The following is a 16,233-nucleotide window of genomic DNA, read 5'->3' as shown; positions in this document are numbered from 1 at the left end:
CAATACACTTTAATAGAGGTACACCTTTGAGCCAGAAAGGGTCAATTCTTTCAAAACCTCAGTGGTTTCCTTGATATCCCAAACGTTTTGTAGCTTTTTGTCCAAGTATGAATTGTCCAAGATGATAATTTTCACTTCAGACTTTTTAAGCGGAGCATCTTCTGAGGCGAGAACCTTGGCGAGTCTTCCTGGTGTGCAACAGAGGACTCGAGACCTTGTAGTTTTCACCAACTTGAGGTCGACGTCTAGCTTGTTCTTATTAATGAGTTTTAGGGAAGAGCCAGATAAGTCTCTTGTGGCTCGATGGACATCACAAGCACGAAGTGCAGACATGGAGAGCACGGCAATGAACTTGCGTTCGTCTTGGTCTTTTTGTTCTTCAGATTTTAGGCTTTTCTTGGACTTTTTTGAGCCTGCTGGAAGCATGTTTTTGAAGCGCAGTAAGATGAAATCGCCGAGGTTATTTAATGTGCGCTCATCGGTAAAGTCGGAAGTTGATCTGAAATCGGTTTTTGTAAAGTACAACTCGGATAACTCCAAGGAAGACAAATCTGGATTTTTCTGTGAGATCTTGGAGTTGACAAAGTCTGCAATAATCTCTGGCGATACCTCCTTCGACAAGTTTTTCTTTGTCTGCATGTCTGTTTCCATCTTAATACGTTTCTTCTCCTTCAAAGCAGAAGATTTGTGTTTTCGTTTGTTACCTGAAGAAGGCTCATCGGCTTCATCGTTATCATCAGCTGACCCTAAAGGGAGTTTTATTTCTTCTGTGTTGACAGCAGTTCCCTCATCTTCTGAAAGGCTCACGTTGTACTCTAGCCCATCGTCCAAGTCGTCTCCGCCAGCGCTGGTAGTCATTGTACTTTGAGTGCTTTAAAAAGAGAAATGATGAGCGTGAAAAATAAAATTCGAGCATCTTGGTTATCACCATGATGAAATGCATTACCACAAAAAAGAGCCTAGGGCGACTAATGGGGCATGTTTCTCGTCGGAGTACACTCCTTACCGCTCCCGCTACCTCTACATCCACACAAAGGCGAGGAATCATGCTAAACAGTGAACTTCGAACGAGACTAGCAGAAGCCGAAGTTCATCCTGTTGTGGTTATAGGCGGTGGTCATGCTGGTTGCGAGGCTGCAACTGGTTCCGCTCGCTCAGGAACACCTACTACACTCATAACCCCAGACATTTCAAAGATAGGAACCGCTTCGTGCAATCCTTCGATGGGCGGAGTAGGCAAAGGGACCCTTCTTCGAGAAGTTGATGCTTTGGATGGAGTAGCTCTGAAAATCACTGACAAGGCTGGAATTCACTTCAAGATCCTCAATGCCTCAAAAGGGGCTGCTGTCCATGGACCACGAGCTCAAATCGACAGAAGCATATATTTGAAAGAGATGCAAAAAACCATTCTCAACTACCCGAATTTGACGGTCCTAGAAGCCGAGGTCAAAGATATCATTATTGAAGACGTAGAAACGAACTCCTCTGACTTCACAGGACGAAAATATGGAAGTATAGTTGGCGTGGTGCTCGGAGACTCTAGGGTTCTCAGTTGCTCCAAAGTCGTTGTAACCACTGGCACTTTTTTGAGTGCAGAGATCCACATTGGACTTGAGTCTTTTCCCGCGGGCAGAATGGGAGAAAATGCCACTTTTGGTCTTTCGAAGACATTTAAAGAGGCTGGCTTCAGATTGGGAAGACTTAAGACTGGAACTCCTCCACGTTTATCATCCAGAACTATTCGTTATGAAGGTCTTTCCGAGCAAAAATCAGACTACCCACCAGCTCCAATGTCATATATGAGCCTGAAGGTTGACCTTCAAGACCAGTTGGTTTCGTGCCACATCACCTTCACCACAGCAGAAATGCACAAGTTGATAGCTGACAACCTTGACAAGTCCATCCATATTAAAGAAACCGTCAAGGGACCCCGCTATTGTCCCTCTATAGAGTCGAAAATCATCAAGTTTCCTCAAAAAACGAGCCATATGGTATGGTTGGAGCCGGAGGGATTGGACACAGATCTAGTCTATCCGAATGGTATTTCTTGCACCATGCCTCATGAGCTCCAAGAAAAGTTGGTCAAGCTTATGCCAGGCTGCGAAGACGTCAAAATGGTTCAACCAGGGTATGGTGTGGAGTATGACTTTGTGGATCCTCGAGAGTTGAGACAGACGTTGGAGACAAAACTTGTGGACGGGTTGTACCTCGCAGGTCAAATCAATGGAACCACAGGCTATGAAGAAGCCGCGGCTCAGGGATGTTTGGCAGGTATAAATGCCGGGCTTTCTCTTGCTGGTAAGCCGCCATTGATAGTTCAAAGGTCAGATGGATACCTTGGAGTTCTAGTAGACGATTTGATCACCAAAGGTGTTGAAGAACCCTATAGGATGTTCACATCGAGATCAGAGTTCAGGATCTCCATAAGATCTGACAACGCAGACAAAAGGTTGACAGAAAAAGGGTATCTTGCAGGTGTGGTTAGCGAAGAACGCTACAAACATTACAAGAATGAGATGAACAATTTTGACGCTATAAAAAGTTTTTTGCAATCGGTTTCTCTTTCGGGTGCGAGATGGGCTCCTGCGTTGAAAGGCACAGAGCTGGATGTGAACCGTACCGCTGTGGTTGACGGGTGGAAACTTCTTTCATATCGAGACGTTGATCTTGAACTTCTCATGAAATCTTTACCTCAAATTGTCGGAGACCTTCCACCAGTTTTTGATTCTATCAACCCACGGTTGCTCAATCGCATAGATGTGGAGAGCACATACGAGCCATGGATGAAGAAGGAAGAGGCTCATTTAAGGGCATACAAAGCAGACGAAAACTTACTTTTACCGAAAAACTTTGTCTACAATAATGAGGGCAACCTTAAAATTTCCTACGAGGTGTGCCATTTGTTGAACACAATCCAACCAAAAACCATTGGACAAGCAAGAAGAATTCAGGGTGTAACACCAGCTGCAATCTTTGAACTATTCAAGCTTGTCAAGGGAAACCAATCACAACTCGCACAGGAATGGGATCTGGCTACGTGAGTTGATGTAAATAGATGTGAATGAATAATGTACAAATTTATGCTACAATTCGGCAATATTGTCGTCCAGCGACTCCGAGCCGTAAAAATCGTCCACGTAAAGGTCGTCACTTTCAGCTGAAGACTTCAGCCCAGAAGACACTTCCACGGCACCAGCAATGCTGTTGTCTAATGATATTAACGTCTCTGTGGGTAGCACACTATGAGCCAATCTTGCTACTGTGTCGATCTCATCACTGTTGTTCTTGATAAATCGGATCCGGTGCAAGTATAGCAAGACGTCTTTGATAGTAATCTGGTAATTGGGCGATGCTGATCTATGACTTGCATACGCCTCGAGATCTTCCATCATTGCCAGGATGAACTCGCTCGACTTGGCTGCTATCTCCTGGTAAATCTCTGGCCGGAAGCGAACCTTTCTTCTCGCCGCAGGGACAAGATTTACTTGATTTTCAAATGCAGAAGTCTGACTAGACTTGACCATTTTTCTTATCATTGCAATGGGGAAAGAAGAGACAGTTGAGACTTCTTGGTCTGGAAGTGATAGCAACGCATGTGGAATCCGGGTCCGATGACTTAATGTTGTTGGAGACCGTTCAGAACTAGATTCTCTAGCAGGCAGAGGTGATGGCAGATTCCGTGAAGGTGGTTCATGTGGATTTTCATCATCTGAATCAGGTTCAATAATATCGGGAACATTCACAGCATCCATCAAAGTGTACTCCTCTTGAATTATACTAGGTGAAAATCCTAATACGTCTTGAAACGTACGCTCTGGAGTTCCATCAATACTGGGAGTGTGCACCAGCAGAGCGGTGGGTGGTGAAAGCATATCTTTGGCTAAAGTATTACCAAAAGAGGGTACCTGAGGTGATTCTGTCAGATTATCATGCTCTTGTTGGGTGTCTAAATCGTTTGGAATTTCAAAATTAGCTTCTTCGATGCCATCTGCTAAGTCTGTTTTCCCGATTTCCGTCTCGCCAGGAAGCTCGTCTTGTCCATTGGGGTCTTCAGAAAGATAAGGTGGTGTGGCTGTCACGGGAGCATTTGAAATGGGTTGCGGTGTAGTTTCCTGTTCGACAGGCATATCTGGAAGTGGCAGTTCGTGAGTACTTTCAATTCCTTTATCATCGATAATAAAAGGCGATGTTTGGTCGACTGGAGATTTCGGTGCTTTGCTTGCAGGAGTCTTGAAGCTTTGAGGACCAAAAGTGTAAGCAGGTGCTTCTTGTTTCTTCTGACCCTGGGACGCAAGAATTCTTTCAAGATACGAAAATGATTTTGGTTTAGAAGGGGGCGCAGGTTTCAAGTCATGGTTGTCATAAGGAGTATCATGCTCGTAGACATTGTCTGGGTCTGAACGAATTACGGGTGACAATAGAGGATGGGTATCAGATGGAAGTGGAAGCGAGTTGTTGAACTCGTCTATTTCAGGATTTTGATCGGAGTAGTGGATCAAAAAGGACGAACGAGAACGGGATCGGTTCGGTGGTGAATCAATAATAGGTTGTTGGTGTTCTGCAAGCTTATTTTTCTCTGCGATCAGAACCTTGCAAAAAAACTTGAGGTAGTCCACAGTAACTGGTTCTACATATCCTGGATTGAAAATGCGTTTAGTGCTGCGGTCCACCTCCACCAACGATGACCGTCGTCTTCTCTTGACTCGTTGTGCAAAATCTCCGCTCAGACGAGGATCGAGTGTGAGACTGTTTCTTCGCGACCGAGACCGAGAGCGAGATGTCGGCTCATTAGCATTAACCTGATGTCTTCCACTTCGTCTGGATCTTCTCTCCGCTCGGCGAGCTTCCTCTTGTGCCAAGGAGAACGATAGACGTGGAATATCATGGGGAGGAAGGGGAACTCGTACGCCTTGAGAACGACGATTGGGATCGGTATGGCTACCAGACGAAAGACGTGCTGGGGACAGATCACGAATGGGGGTGGATGGTTCGGTGACACTCCTTCCTGGAGTAGAGACTTCCATGAAATAGGGAATGGAAGTGGAAGAATTGAGGAATTGAATCAATGATAATCAATGATGAGGATGGAACAGAGCCAGTACCTGTAAAACAATGAAAGCCAAGAAAAACCTTCACTTCTGAATATCGATAAGAGCTATTGGTAGTTAAAAAATTGAATACAAGCAAGACACCCTCTCCGGTCCGAGGCCACGCAATGCCACTATTTTCGTAAACACCTCAGTCGCACTGTTTTTAATCTTAAATTTCACTTCGCATTACATTTTGGCGCGCACAGTTCTTTGCTACTATGACTACCACCACCCCCAATGGAGATACACTTGCCACTGCGTTGATGTCCGGCTGTGTGTCTACAGCCGTAGCCTCCACACTCACGTATCCATTGGACTGTATCAAAACCCAACAGCAATTGAATAACGAGGTTACGATGAAGAAATTCAATGTTCCGGGCAACTTCCCCAGCAGCATTGCTCAGGTTTATAAAGGATGTAGCGCCTTGGTTTTGGGCAGTGTGGTTAAGAGCTGTGCTCGATTGGTGTCGTACAACTGGCTGACAAAATTTATGGCCACAGACTCAGTGGATGGACATGGAAATCACCACCGCAAAACTACGGCTCCACGAATCGTAATTGCTGGAGCTATGAGTGGAACTTTAGAATCTTTGTGGATTATTCCCTTTGAGAATATCAAGATCGCCATGATCCAAAATATGTTATTGACCAACGAAATCTCCCGAACCGCCAAATCTGGAATGAATGTCACCGGAGGACATCCTCACCGCCAGAAGTTCGTTTATGGAAAATCCTACTTATCGCCTCATGCATACTATACATGCGATATTGTGGCCCAGGTAAAGGGTGGTACTCAGAGCAGATTTACTTCACCCCGTCACCCGACTCCTAAAGACATCTTGAAAACCTCGTTCAACAACCATCCTTCCCTGACATTTTTCGGAACAGTTAAAGAGATATACCAGCTCAAAGGCTTGACTGGATTCACTGCTGGTTCTTTCATCACTATAGTGCGCCAGGTGGCCGTCTCCACCGTATGGCTTTCCTCTTACAATGCCACCAGACAGCTTATAGATCCCCATAGCAACTCTGCTTCGCAAGGCTGGTTTGGCCATAACCATACATTTGTGCAGCTGTTGGGGCTCCATCTACTCTCCTCTGCCGCCGTTATAACTGTCACGCAGCCAATTGATGTCATAAAGAGTCACGTCCAGCTGAAAAATGGCAAGACTTTGTCCAAAGACTCACTTTCCACTGCCTACAGATTATTCATGGAACAGGGTCCTCGAGCCATGTTCAGAGGTGCATTGCCCCGAGGGCTTAAGGTAGTTGTCAGTGGAGGGCTCACGGGCTCCATCTACGAGTATGTGAATAAAATTGTTCATATTGCTGGGTCCCAAACGGTATTTGGCAACTGATGTCTATTAACTTATTGAGGCAATTCTAGATACACGGGAATGAGAAACTCGCCGCTTTTATGCATTTTACCATTGTAGTATTTGGATAGTAGTCCTCCAGACGAACTGGGTTGACTAAAGCCTAGTTCATGCTTGTTAAGAACAACGCCGTAGATAGTGTACTCTCGAACCGCATCCAAAAGCGTTTGGGCAATGCCTAGCCGTCGCCAGTTGGGAGCCACCCAGATCCGTGAGATACCAATTTTTATGGAGCTGTTCGTTTGCTCTGGAACAAGTTCTTGAGTGTTGAAAACCATCCATCGACACTGCAATTCAGGATTGACTATTGGTTCAATTGTACATACTCCGACCACTCTACGAGCAGCAATTGCCAAATACGCTTTCCCTTCAATACCGGTGTTTGTATACTTCCAGTGTTCAAACTCCGCTACAGCATTGAGCTCATTATTAACCACTTTCATTACCAGTTTTAGGTGGTCATTGGAGTCCGATTTGTCCACTGAAATTAAAGTTACCGAAGTATTTTTTCTCCCTTTTCGAAGTTGAATAGACTTGAGAGTCTTACAGGCAGACGATGCCAGCCACGAGGGTCCTTCTAGGAAATTTGTGTGATACTTTTTATGGGTATTCACATCGTTCTTGATATGTGAAAAGTATGACATATGGCACTGTTTGCATTTTGTAGGTATCTTGGCAGTGAAGGTGGATTGTACTTTACGAGCTGGGTGTTTAGGAGCCGTCATTATACAATGTACATTAAATTCATTTTCAGCAGCTTGTAAATTAGTTGGTGAAGATCACTTCAGTTTTCGCGCGCTGAATTTCCCCGGAAATTATTCTGTGGAGAACTCAACGCTAAACTTCACGCCAGCACTTAAAATGTCCTATTCGAACCTTCTTCCCGCCAACGGGCATTGGAAACAGCAGATCACAGAGTATATTCGAGAAGATGTACCATCGTTTGATTTTGGGGCATTTGTAGTAGGAGACAAACCCGAAACGGCGAAGCTTTTCATGAAGCAAAAAGGTGTAATTTGTGGAGTTCCCTTTGCTGCTGAAGTGTTCAAGCAATGTGAGCTTGAAGTGGAGTGGCACTTTAAGGAGGGTGACTACGTTTCAGATGAACAATTGTCGAAATCGCTGGGTAAAATTGTTGTCGCTACAGTTCATGGACCCGCCAATAATATTCTACTTGCAGAGCGCACGGCCCTCAATTTGATGGCGAGAGCCTCTGGTATTGCCACCCAGTCCCATATTACCAAGAAGTTGGCAGACAAGAGCGGATACACCGGCATTATTGCTGGAACTCGGAAAACCACTCCTGGTTTGCGTCAGCTTGAAAAATACTCAATGCTAGTAGGAGGCATTGACACTCACCGCTACGATTTGAGCTCGATGGTGATGCTTAAGGACAACCATATAACGTCTACCGGCAACATTACAGAAGCTGTGAAAAAAGCGAAGTCGGTTTGTGGATTTGCCGTGAAAGTAGAGGTGGAAGTAAGCAGTGAAAAAGATGCTATAGAAGCCATTGACGCCGGGGCAGATGTCATCATGTTGGATAATTTCCAAGGACCAGAGTTGCAGAAGGTTGCGAAGAGTTTGAAACTGCGTTATCAAGGTTCGAATAAGGCGTTTTTGTTGGAATGTTCGGGTGGTTTGACCCTCTCCAACTTGAGCACCTACTTGTGTAACGACGTAGACATCTACTCGACGTCGTCTGTTCACCAAGGCACTGGGATCGTTGACTTTTCTTTGAAGATCCAGTGACATGTATATAAATACTAGACACTTTTTTATCTGATCGACAGCACACTTTTGAGCTCTAGACTTTGAAACCCATTGAACCCAATCACTTCGTTCACATTATTAATGATCCTCGAGGTCTCGTTGTCGTCAAAATTCACTCCCTGGTCCAACGACTCTTCCATAGCCAGCGCCAGCGCTGCACTATTTAAGCTCAATTCCCGTAAAAGCTCACCAGACCCCAAACTAAAGGGAATTTCTGTAGCAGCCACTTTTCCATGAGTGGTACTTCGTTTGCCAAAACATCGTATGGCACGAATATGCGAGTCCTTGCCGTCCTGGTGGTTGGCCAAAACCTTCAATTTGACGACAAAACACTTGAGTACTCCATCTTGACGAATGCGATTAAATATGATGTGAGACCAGCCAATTGGCTTATTGAAATTGACGGTGCAAACCTCACTGAGATCCCACCCGTCAGAATTGCCAGCAAGAATCTGTATCTTGGACGGTGTGTACGATTCGTCCAAAGAATAATTGGTGAATATAGAAATCCGTTCGAGCGATACTCTTTTTGCAAATTGTATGGTGATGGAATGAGGAACTACCAATTGATCCGAGTTTCCTGCGTTAATGTTGCTGACTCCATTGCTCCCATCGGACTGCCAGTATGATTCTGGGGTGTCTGCCCGAAGCTGGGGAAGCCCAAATCCCGGCTTGAAGGAGGAGAGTTTCCAGTTGGCAAGTGGTGTAAGATCAAGAAGCTTTAAACTTTCGAGCTCTTCAAGACCTTTGCTATAATAAACCTGCTGGATCTGCTCCAAAGATGGCTGCTCTTCATTGACCATACCAGGATTGGAACCTTCATGACTTTCTCCGTTTTGATCGTCGTATTGACTACCTTCATGGTTTCCAGAAACTGACCCTACGAGCTCATCTCGTGAAATGTGACTTTGTAGTTCAAGAAAATGCAGTGTGGACGCGGCAAGCGCGTTGAGGTCAGATGATTGACCTTCCAGGTCGTTCCACTGGGGCCGTTGTGCCATTCAAATAATGTTTACTATTCGATCTGAAGTTCGCGACAAATCCTAAATTTTCATTCATACTACAATCATGAACTAGCTACCCACGTCAACTCTTACAAAGCAACATCTTTCAAGTCACTGGACACCTCTGCTATGCCGTCTTTGTTTTGCTTTTTGTTCTTCTTCTTCTGGTTCTTCTTTTGTGACTTGGTCAAGGGCTTCTCACCGTCAGCCTCAGCATGCTCTTCGGCTTCTTCAGTCTTGGGTTCTTCAGCCTCAGTTTCAGCTTGTTCGGCTGGTTCAGCGGCTTGTTCTTGTTCTTCAGCCTCAGTCTTGACCTGTTCGGCTGGTACAGCATCTTGTTCTTGCTCTTCGTTATCTTCTTCAGCTTGTTTGGTGGGCTCTTGAACGGTTTCTGGAACCGGGTCAACCACAGTTTCTTTGGGTTCCAGTATTTCATCAGAGCCCGACACCTTGAATTCCGGGGTGTTCTCATCTATCAAAGTTTCTTTTGGTAATGCAACCTTGCTTGAGCTTTGCATGTTGATGAGACTTTCCTTCGCATCATTTCCTGCAACAAATGGACTTTGAGGTCTCGACGTCCCGGTACCGCTTGGAGCAGCCGGTTTCTTGGGGATACGTGAAGGTGTGAATAACGTGTTAAAGTTCTGGCTGTTGCTCACACCAAACCTGCGTAATGCTCTGATCTTTAACACGGTAATGTAGGGAAGCTTATTGCGACCTTGGAATGCCTTTCCGAATTCTTTGCCATCTCTATCGTAGAACTTCAATTCACCTTGATCTTCATCTTCGTCACCAATCATAAAATCATCGTCGTTTCTCGATGGCTCCAAATACCCATATTGGTCCTGATCTTCCGTTTGATCTATTTGGAAATTTCCTTGCTCTAAATCATTGACAAAGTTGAAAATAAACTCATGGAAACTGGAAGCGACCACGATCTTTGTATCGTAATCACGCCCAAACAATATTATTTGTCCATAGGTACCTGCTGGACCTGGGGCAAGATCAATTGCAACTTGGTTGCCACAGTTGTCCTTGGTTATGGGTACCCAACATCGATGAGAATAGCACGTCTGAATAGCGTTCGTGGGAATAGATCTTTGATTGGAAACAAAGTTGTTGAGGTGTTGCACATTGGCAGCAGCACTAGACGAACTGGTTGCTTCCAGGTCGACATCAGTCCTTTGCAACCGCAGAACAAGTTGTTGTTGTTTTTCAATTCTCTCCGCCACCTTTGTCCAAATCAAATGCTCTTCGAGAATGGACTCCAAGTCAAGCAATGGCATTCCCAAGAGCAAGCCTGTTGGCTTACCGCCTCGGAGTTGGCCATCGTGCTTTTTGTAGAACTGTCTAAACTCTACGGAAAGCGAGCCACAGCCCAAGTCGTTTTCGAATTCGTTGAGATCGGCAGAGGTAACCCCGTCATTCAAATTGTCCTCAAGTTCAGGGTACTCTTCCTCCAACCACGCCTCGATACGAGCCCACAAAGAGTCGATAGAGGGTAATGGAGGCTGGCCCGACGCGTCAAAGTTTTGAAGCTGAACATCCGAACCGTTCAAGTTGGTGCGAGATGACCGCATTCCGGGCCTATAACCCACGGTGTTGACATTGGCAGAGCTGCCGTTACGCGACCCTATTCTGGAGCCACCAGCACCTTCTACAAGCGATTGTACCGATGAATTTGCAGTCGCCAACCGATGGACCTCATTGAGGCGAGCATTGGAACCGTCGTTAGTATTACCCACGTTTCCATAGCGGGACCCGTACGACGCGTAGTGGTCGTCGGTGGTAATGGAGTGAACGAAAGACTTTAAATTGTCCAAAATCCCCATTTTATATCGGAGTTTATTGTGTCGGAGGCGGTGTTCAAGTCAAAAATGAGACGAAATAATTTAAACAAAATTGGTGTTATGAGTAACCTTCAACGTTGAAACAATAATAGTCAGCTTAAAGAGCGTTGCCCTGAAATTGCAGTATATGGGGTAGTTTCCACAGTTGAATGATTAAACTAAAGAAAAATAGAAGAGCGGAGTGAGTTTGGCGTCGGCGCGTATGCACACCGGGTGCTGGTCACGAGGTTTTTTTCATTTTGCAGATGAAACTTCGGCGCATACAATTGAAATTCTACCGATTCTGACATAATCAAGTTAAAGTTAGAAAACTATACGCAAAAATAGACCCGCTGTGAAACTAAACTGGAGACTTCTTTGGTCCTGTGTTTTCAATTGCACTAACGTTTTCTTTGGTAGAAGAACTTTCCAAGTAGCCGTCTCCGTCCCCCACAGCTTTCGAACTAGCAGCCATAATGTAGGTAACGTCGTCGCCAAAGACCTGAGCAATTTCTTCCAATTGTAATCCATACGTTTCTGGGAAGAAGAAGTAGACAATTGCGATCTGAACAAGCAACCACACACACCATACAATATAGTATTTCCATTGAATCGCATCCATGGCAATATTGTTGACATAGTTGTTGAAGAGTGATGCCGTGTTACCACTCAACTGATACAAGGCAGCACCCATACCTCTTAAACTAAACGGCAATATCTCCATAATGTATGTCATGGCAATTGGAGTGGAAATATGGTAGCATCCCTGATACAAGTAGATCATAGCCACAATTGCCCTACCTATAGCCTTATCCTTGAAATCTCTCTGCTGATTGATGGCTGATAACACAATCCAGATAATAAAAAAGAAGGACATCAGTGCATAGGAAGTGATCAATAAGCCAGTTCTCTTGAAGCGACCACAAAGAATGGAAACTCCGTAACTCCACGCGAGTCCATAGAGAGTGAGACCAATATTGATCTTGAGCTTTTCGGTAGTTTCAGTGTAACCGATGTTGTTTAGAATGATGTTCAAGTAGTAGGAGATCAATGCATTTCCACAGAATTGCATCATGGCGGGAAGTGCCAAATTAATGAAAAGTCTATGCATATTCGATTTGGTACGCACCCATTCCTTCCACTTATTTCCACCTTGGGCCTTTTCGAGTTCAATTGCCGCCTTGATCTCAGAGAGTTCAAACTTCACAAGTGGACTTTGGAGGTCTCCCGCTCCATGGTGCTTGACTAAAACTTGCAATGCTTTGTCTTCCCGACCCTTTGAGATTAGCCAACGAGGTGATTCCGGTCCAAGGGCAACTGCGACGACCGAGAAAATCGGAAACACTATCTGTAAAAGAGATGGCAATCTCCAAGACCAGTTGTTGTACTTCATGCTCGAATTGTATGGGCCCCAAGTAACAACGGCAGCAACAAATGAACCCAAGGGGAAAGAAGCAAGAAGGAAACTGGTTACGGCAGGTCTCTGGGTTGGGTAAGCAGTCTCGGACAAAATGGGGCCAGCACCAGCAGAGGACAATCCCACGCCAAATCCAAGAATGAATCTGGAGGCGACAAACATACCAAAGTTCTGAGCTGCTGTCTGAAGAGCACCGCCAATAATAGTAAAGGCCAAACCGAGCAAGACCGTCATTCTTCTACCAATAAGATCGTTGATAATGAAAGCAAAAGGAATACAGCACAAAGATCCAGCGGGAATGCCTATGTTCATGGTACCAAGAGTTCCACCACTAGGGTTGTTAAAGAAATTAGTCCAGCTGGGAAGTGTTTGCAAATTGTTCATCATGGTAGAATCGAAACCCGAGTTCACCAAGACAAAAATAGAACCAAGGAGATGGAAATTCAAACGCAAGAGATGTGAATACCGCCACCAGGGCTTCTGCAATACTGGCAACACATCTTCAATCTTGGTTCCACTCTTTTCAGCAACGACTATCGTCATACTTGCAGCAACAGGATAAAGTTTTCCGTTGTAAATTTGTGACTTATTAAGATCTGTAACTCTTAACGAAAGTCCAAAGATACAAAATTTGATCTGAGGTGCCTCTATTTAAGCATTGCGACCAGTTGCAAACGTTTTGTATTCAAGTGAAGCCCACCCCACAATTTCATACTCCTCATCGCACTCCCCCACCAAGTTTATGCTTTGGTTACGAGCGCGGCCGGATAATCAGTGGAAGTGATACTGGTGCGGAGTCGTTACTGCGTGATGATGGGCCTTTAAGAATCACTGGACCATAACTGCGTTAATCCTCTTTGAGACAAGTAAAAGACTTGCCAGTTTAATCTTCTCAAAAGCCATTGACTTCATACCAATTCACAGCCATGACAATCCATTCTGCACCATCAGTGCCTGAGGGCATCTAACCCCCATTCCTACCTTTTATTAGAGCCGAAATTGGCAGTGGGTTTGGCACTCTACAGGTTGCGAAAATATCAAAGGAATCTGGTATAACTGCGCTGGTTGTTTTGGGATCTATGGGTGAATCAAAAGATGCCAGACTTGAAGTCGATTGGAAAGCCATCCCGACAAAAGTTTCAAATTGATCGCAGGCATTCCTCCGGCGAGTGCTATGGATACAATTGATGAGTCTCAGCTTGCGACTGATAGTGCGGGCTGACTTCCTCATTGTGTTGGTGCCAGGCTATTTTAAAAACAAACTGGTTTCACGAAAAGGTATTGTCAACTATTTCTATACTGTTGAAGTGCAAGTGCTCTCCCCAATGATCAATAACTACCCCAACACTTGCACATTGTCTCAGCATCCCGAAGTCCATGGTGAAGTTGTACCAGCTACACAAAGTTGGCCGATACGAGAAAGCCGCAAAATTGCAGCTTTTAATTAGAAGGGTGGGTTTGATGGTTACCAAGTCAAACATTCTGGGAGTAACGAACACCTTGAATCAATTTTGTGGACTTGGCGAATTCTCTCCAGTAGACCTCCTTCGAGTAAGAAGGTCTACGTGAGCACAACAAGTTTTTTGAGGATATGAAGAAGTTTCTAGACTATGAACGTAAACTATCGTGAATTTACAAACTACAGACATTCAATTGCACTCAACGACACTCGTGTACTCGTGTTCTGCTCTCTTCCTGGAATAGACTGCGAACTTTGACGTGCATTTTTGCAGATAATATGAACCCGCCGTACCCTCCTTCCCCAACATAGTGTACAAAAGAGACAGGAATGGTGGAGTCCGCATGCACACGGCTGCATATCATTTCTCCACTCTAAATGTACCCCGTAAATCATCAGATATCCTCCATCAATTTTCATGGTGGGGGCGGGGAATGGGCCTATTGTGTGGGGAAGCTGAACATATAAGTATCCAGTAATGCCTCGTAAAGAAGTGCTAATGAGGACGGCTGCGAATATGAATGGAGGAGCGAGCATCGGTGGACAAAGGCGGGAATAATCAGTACTAGATATGGAAAAGGAAAAGAGTTGCAAACCAGAGAATACTTGGTAATTTGTAGCCCACAACTTTTAACCTATCTAATGTATTTAGTCATCAGAGTCGAACAACGAATGGCCCAATTCTTGGCAATCGGCGTCCTCGAGCTCCACTCCGTTTTTACCGGGGTCACCGATATATCACTATGATTCCTCACCACACTGCTCATGAAATGAGTACTGTAGCTGGTACAACACCGTATTTTTTAGCTACTCATCTTTATGATCTGCTATATAATCAATATACTTTAATTTAAGATTTAACTTATATCGTATATATGCATTGCAGTGAAGATGGTCGTAATTTGCAACTTTGTTCCCCGCCCCCCCCATCAAAATATTTACCCCGCCCCCACCTAAAAAATCTTACCCCACCACACAGGAGCTGCCACTCGATATCTTACACCAGAAAGGTTGAAGGTTAACATAGGATATTGTATTGGTTTGAAGGTGCACCAGGTATTGAATTGTCAATTGTTCTCCCTTGCAACCCCAACATTCTCAGCTTTTCTGGCGGGTGCAGCAAGGGAACCATTGTATACAAGTTGCACCAGAGGTAGGGGATCTCGAAATATGCACGTTCTCGTATTTAGACACCCCCAACTCTTATATATAATGCATCTGCTATATATTCGATTGTCCGATTTACCCGATTTCTACGATCATTCCGTTACCCCGCCCCCACCATTTGAAACGTTATGACTATAAATGTTAGATAAAGAGGAATATGATTGCCAATGGCTACCAAAAGTGCTTTGGTGACGGGAGCTTCCTCGGGCATTGGTTATGCCTTGGCGATTGAGCTTGCTGAACGTGGATACCGCGTCTTTGCTGGTGCACGAAGACTCTCGCGCATGAAGCCATTGGAAGACTTGGGCATCACCACTTTTGAATTAGACGTAGGATCACTTGAGAGCATTGAACGAGCTGTAGAATTTATATCTGAAAATACTGGAGGAAAGTTGGATCTTCTTTTCAACAACGCTGGTATTCAATGTTTTTCGCCAGCAGTTGAAGTTGACGATGAAAAGTTCCAAAAGTGTTTCCAAATCAATGTGTACGGCCCCATTCGTTTGATAAGAGAGTTAGCACCACTAGTTATTAAATCCAGGGGAGTGATTGCTTTCACAGGCTCTACTGCTGGCTTAAATCCCTTTCCTTTCCTGAGCATTTATGCAGCTACGAAAGGTGCAATTCACTCATACGCAAGCACGCTTGCAATGGAGATGATTCCGTTTGGTGTCCGTGTACTCAATGTGATTACAGGTGGTGTTGCAACTGAAATCGGCGATGACAAAACTTTGGCCTCAAATTCTTGGTATAGAATTGAAGACGAGGACATTCTCGCAACTCGACCAACTGGACAGGGGGTACGCTTAAGTGCACCAAAATATGCTTCACGTACATGTGACGACATCGAGAAAGCTTTCAAGCAGACTAGCCCAAACTATATTGTTAGTTATAGGGGAAGTGAGTCTTCTTGGCATCTGTTTCTTGCGTCGTATACTCCGCGCTGGATCATCGAACGCAAGATATTGAAGGACTTCTTCCTCAAAAGTCCTTATAAAAGGTTGCAAAAATACTATCAAGAAGATGTCACTTCCTGAAATTATAATTCAAGACATCTCTCAACGATTTCCTGGTTGTTTCAAGAAGGCATAACAAACCCCATAAATTATAATCACATA

At 44.6% G+C, this 16,233-nt stretch overlaps 11 protein-coding genes across 11 annotated transcripts; 5 read left to right on the top strand and 6 right to left on the bottom strand. All coding sequences in view use genetic code 12, as the record gives it.

Moving 5' to 3' along the window:
* Positions 1-9: 9 nt before the first annotated feature.
* Positions 10-858, bottom strand: PGUG_03135 (uncharacterized protein; the record flags this gene model as incomplete). Its single annotated transcript, XM_001485355.1, has 1 exon — positions 10-858. The coding sequence occupies one exon, from the start codon at positions 856-858 to the stop codon at positions 10-12; it is 849 nt and encodes a 282-aa protein (XP_001485405.2).
* On the top strand, positions 122-868 carry PGUG_03134 (uncharacterized protein; the record flags this gene model as incomplete). The annotated part of the gene is made up of 1 exon (XM_001485356.1): positions 122-868. One exon carries the CDS (start codon positions 122-124, stop codon positions 866-868), a length of 747 nt encoding a protein of 248 aa, XP_001485406.2.
* A 61-nt stretch (positions 869-929) lies between these two features.
* Positions 930-3,041, top strand: MTO1 (tRNA modification protein; the record flags this gene model as incomplete). The annotated part of the gene is made up of 1 exon (XM_001485354.1): positions 930-3,041. One exon carries the CDS (start codon positions 930-932, stop codon positions 3,039-3,041), a length of 2,112 nt encoding a protein of 703 aa, XP_001485404.2.
* Positions 3,042-3,083: 42 nt separating this feature from the next.
* On the bottom strand, positions 3,084-5,024 carry PGUG_03132 (uncharacterized protein; the record flags this gene model as incomplete). Its single annotated transcript, XM_001485353.1, has 1 exon — positions 3,084-5,024. The coding sequence occupies one exon, from the start codon at positions 5,022-5,024 to the stop codon at positions 3,084-3,086; it is 1,941 nt and encodes a 646-aa protein (XP_001485403.2).
* A 284-nt stretch (positions 5,025-5,308) lies between these two features.
* On the top strand, positions 5,309-6,448 carry PGUG_03131 (uncharacterized protein; the record flags this gene model as incomplete). Its single annotated transcript, XM_001485352.1, has 1 exon — positions 5,309-6,448. One exon carries the CDS (start codon positions 5,309-5,311, stop codon positions 6,446-6,448), a length of 1,140 nt encoding a protein of 379 aa, XP_001485402.2.
* An 11-nt stretch (positions 6,449-6,459) lies between these two features.
* PGUG_03130 (uncharacterized protein) lies at positions 6,460-7,191 on the bottom strand (the record flags this gene model as incomplete). Its single annotated transcript, XM_001485351.1, has 1 exon — positions 6,460-7,191. The coding sequence occupies one exon, from the start codon at positions 7,189-7,191 to the stop codon at positions 6,460-6,462; it is 732 nt and encodes a 243-aa protein (XP_001485401.2).
* Positions 7,192-7,327: 136 nt separating this feature from the next.
* On the top strand, positions 7,328-8,218 carry PGUG_03129 (nicotinate-nucleotide diphosphorylase (carboxylating); the record flags this gene model as incomplete). Its single annotated transcript, XM_001485350.1, has 1 exon — positions 7,328-8,218. The coding sequence occupies one exon, from the start codon at positions 7,328-7,330 to the stop codon at positions 8,216-8,218; it is 891 nt and encodes a 296-aa protein (XP_001485400.2).
* A 26-nt stretch (positions 8,219-8,244) lies between these two features.
* On the bottom strand, positions 8,245-9,240 carry PGUG_03128 (anaphase promoting complex subunit; the record flags this gene model as incomplete). The annotated part of the gene is made up of 1 exon (XM_001485349.1): positions 8,245-9,240. The coding sequence occupies one exon, from the start codon at positions 9,238-9,240 to the stop codon at positions 8,245-8,247; it is 996 nt and encodes a 331-aa protein (XP_001485399.2).
* A 92-nt stretch (positions 9,241-9,332) lies between these two features.
* Positions 9,333-11,075, bottom strand: SMI1 (Smi1p; the record flags this gene model as incomplete). The annotated part of the gene is made up of 1 exon (XM_001485348.1): positions 9,333-11,075. The coding sequence occupies one exon, from the start codon at positions 11,073-11,075 to the stop codon at positions 9,333-9,335; it is 1,743 nt and encodes a 580-aa protein (XP_001485398.2).
* Positions 11,076-11,433: 358 nt separating this feature from the next.
* PGUG_03126 (uncharacterized protein) lies at positions 11,434-13,032 on the bottom strand (the record flags this gene model as incomplete). Its single annotated transcript, XM_001485347.1, has 1 exon — positions 11,434-13,032. The coding sequence occupies one exon, from the start codon at positions 13,030-13,032 to the stop codon at positions 11,434-11,436; it is 1,599 nt and encodes a 532-aa protein (XP_001485397.2).
* A 2,250-nt stretch (positions 13,033-15,282) lies between these two features.
* PGUG_03125 (SDR family oxidoreductase) lies at positions 15,283-16,152 on the top strand (the record flags this gene model as incomplete). The annotated part of the gene is made up of 1 exon (XM_001485346.1): positions 15,283-16,152. One exon carries the CDS (start codon positions 15,283-15,285, stop codon positions 16,150-16,152), a length of 870 nt encoding a protein of 289 aa, XP_001485396.2.
* Between the last annotated feature and the right edge of the window lie 81 nt (positions 16,153-16,233).

The sequence above is a fragment of the Meyerozyma guilliermondii genome, genomic scaffold (assembly GCF_000149425.1).
Source record: "Meyerozyma guilliermondii ATCC 6260 scaffold_3 genomic scaffold, whole genome shotgun sequence".
In the NCBI taxonomy this organism is placed as follows: domain Eukaryota; kingdom Fungi; phylum Ascomycota; class Pichiomycetes; order Serinales; family Debaryomycetaceae; genus Meyerozyma; species Meyerozyma guilliermondii.
The sequence above is the reverse complement of the archived record's forward strand: the minus strand, read 5'-3'. Positions and strand labels throughout refer to the sequence as shown.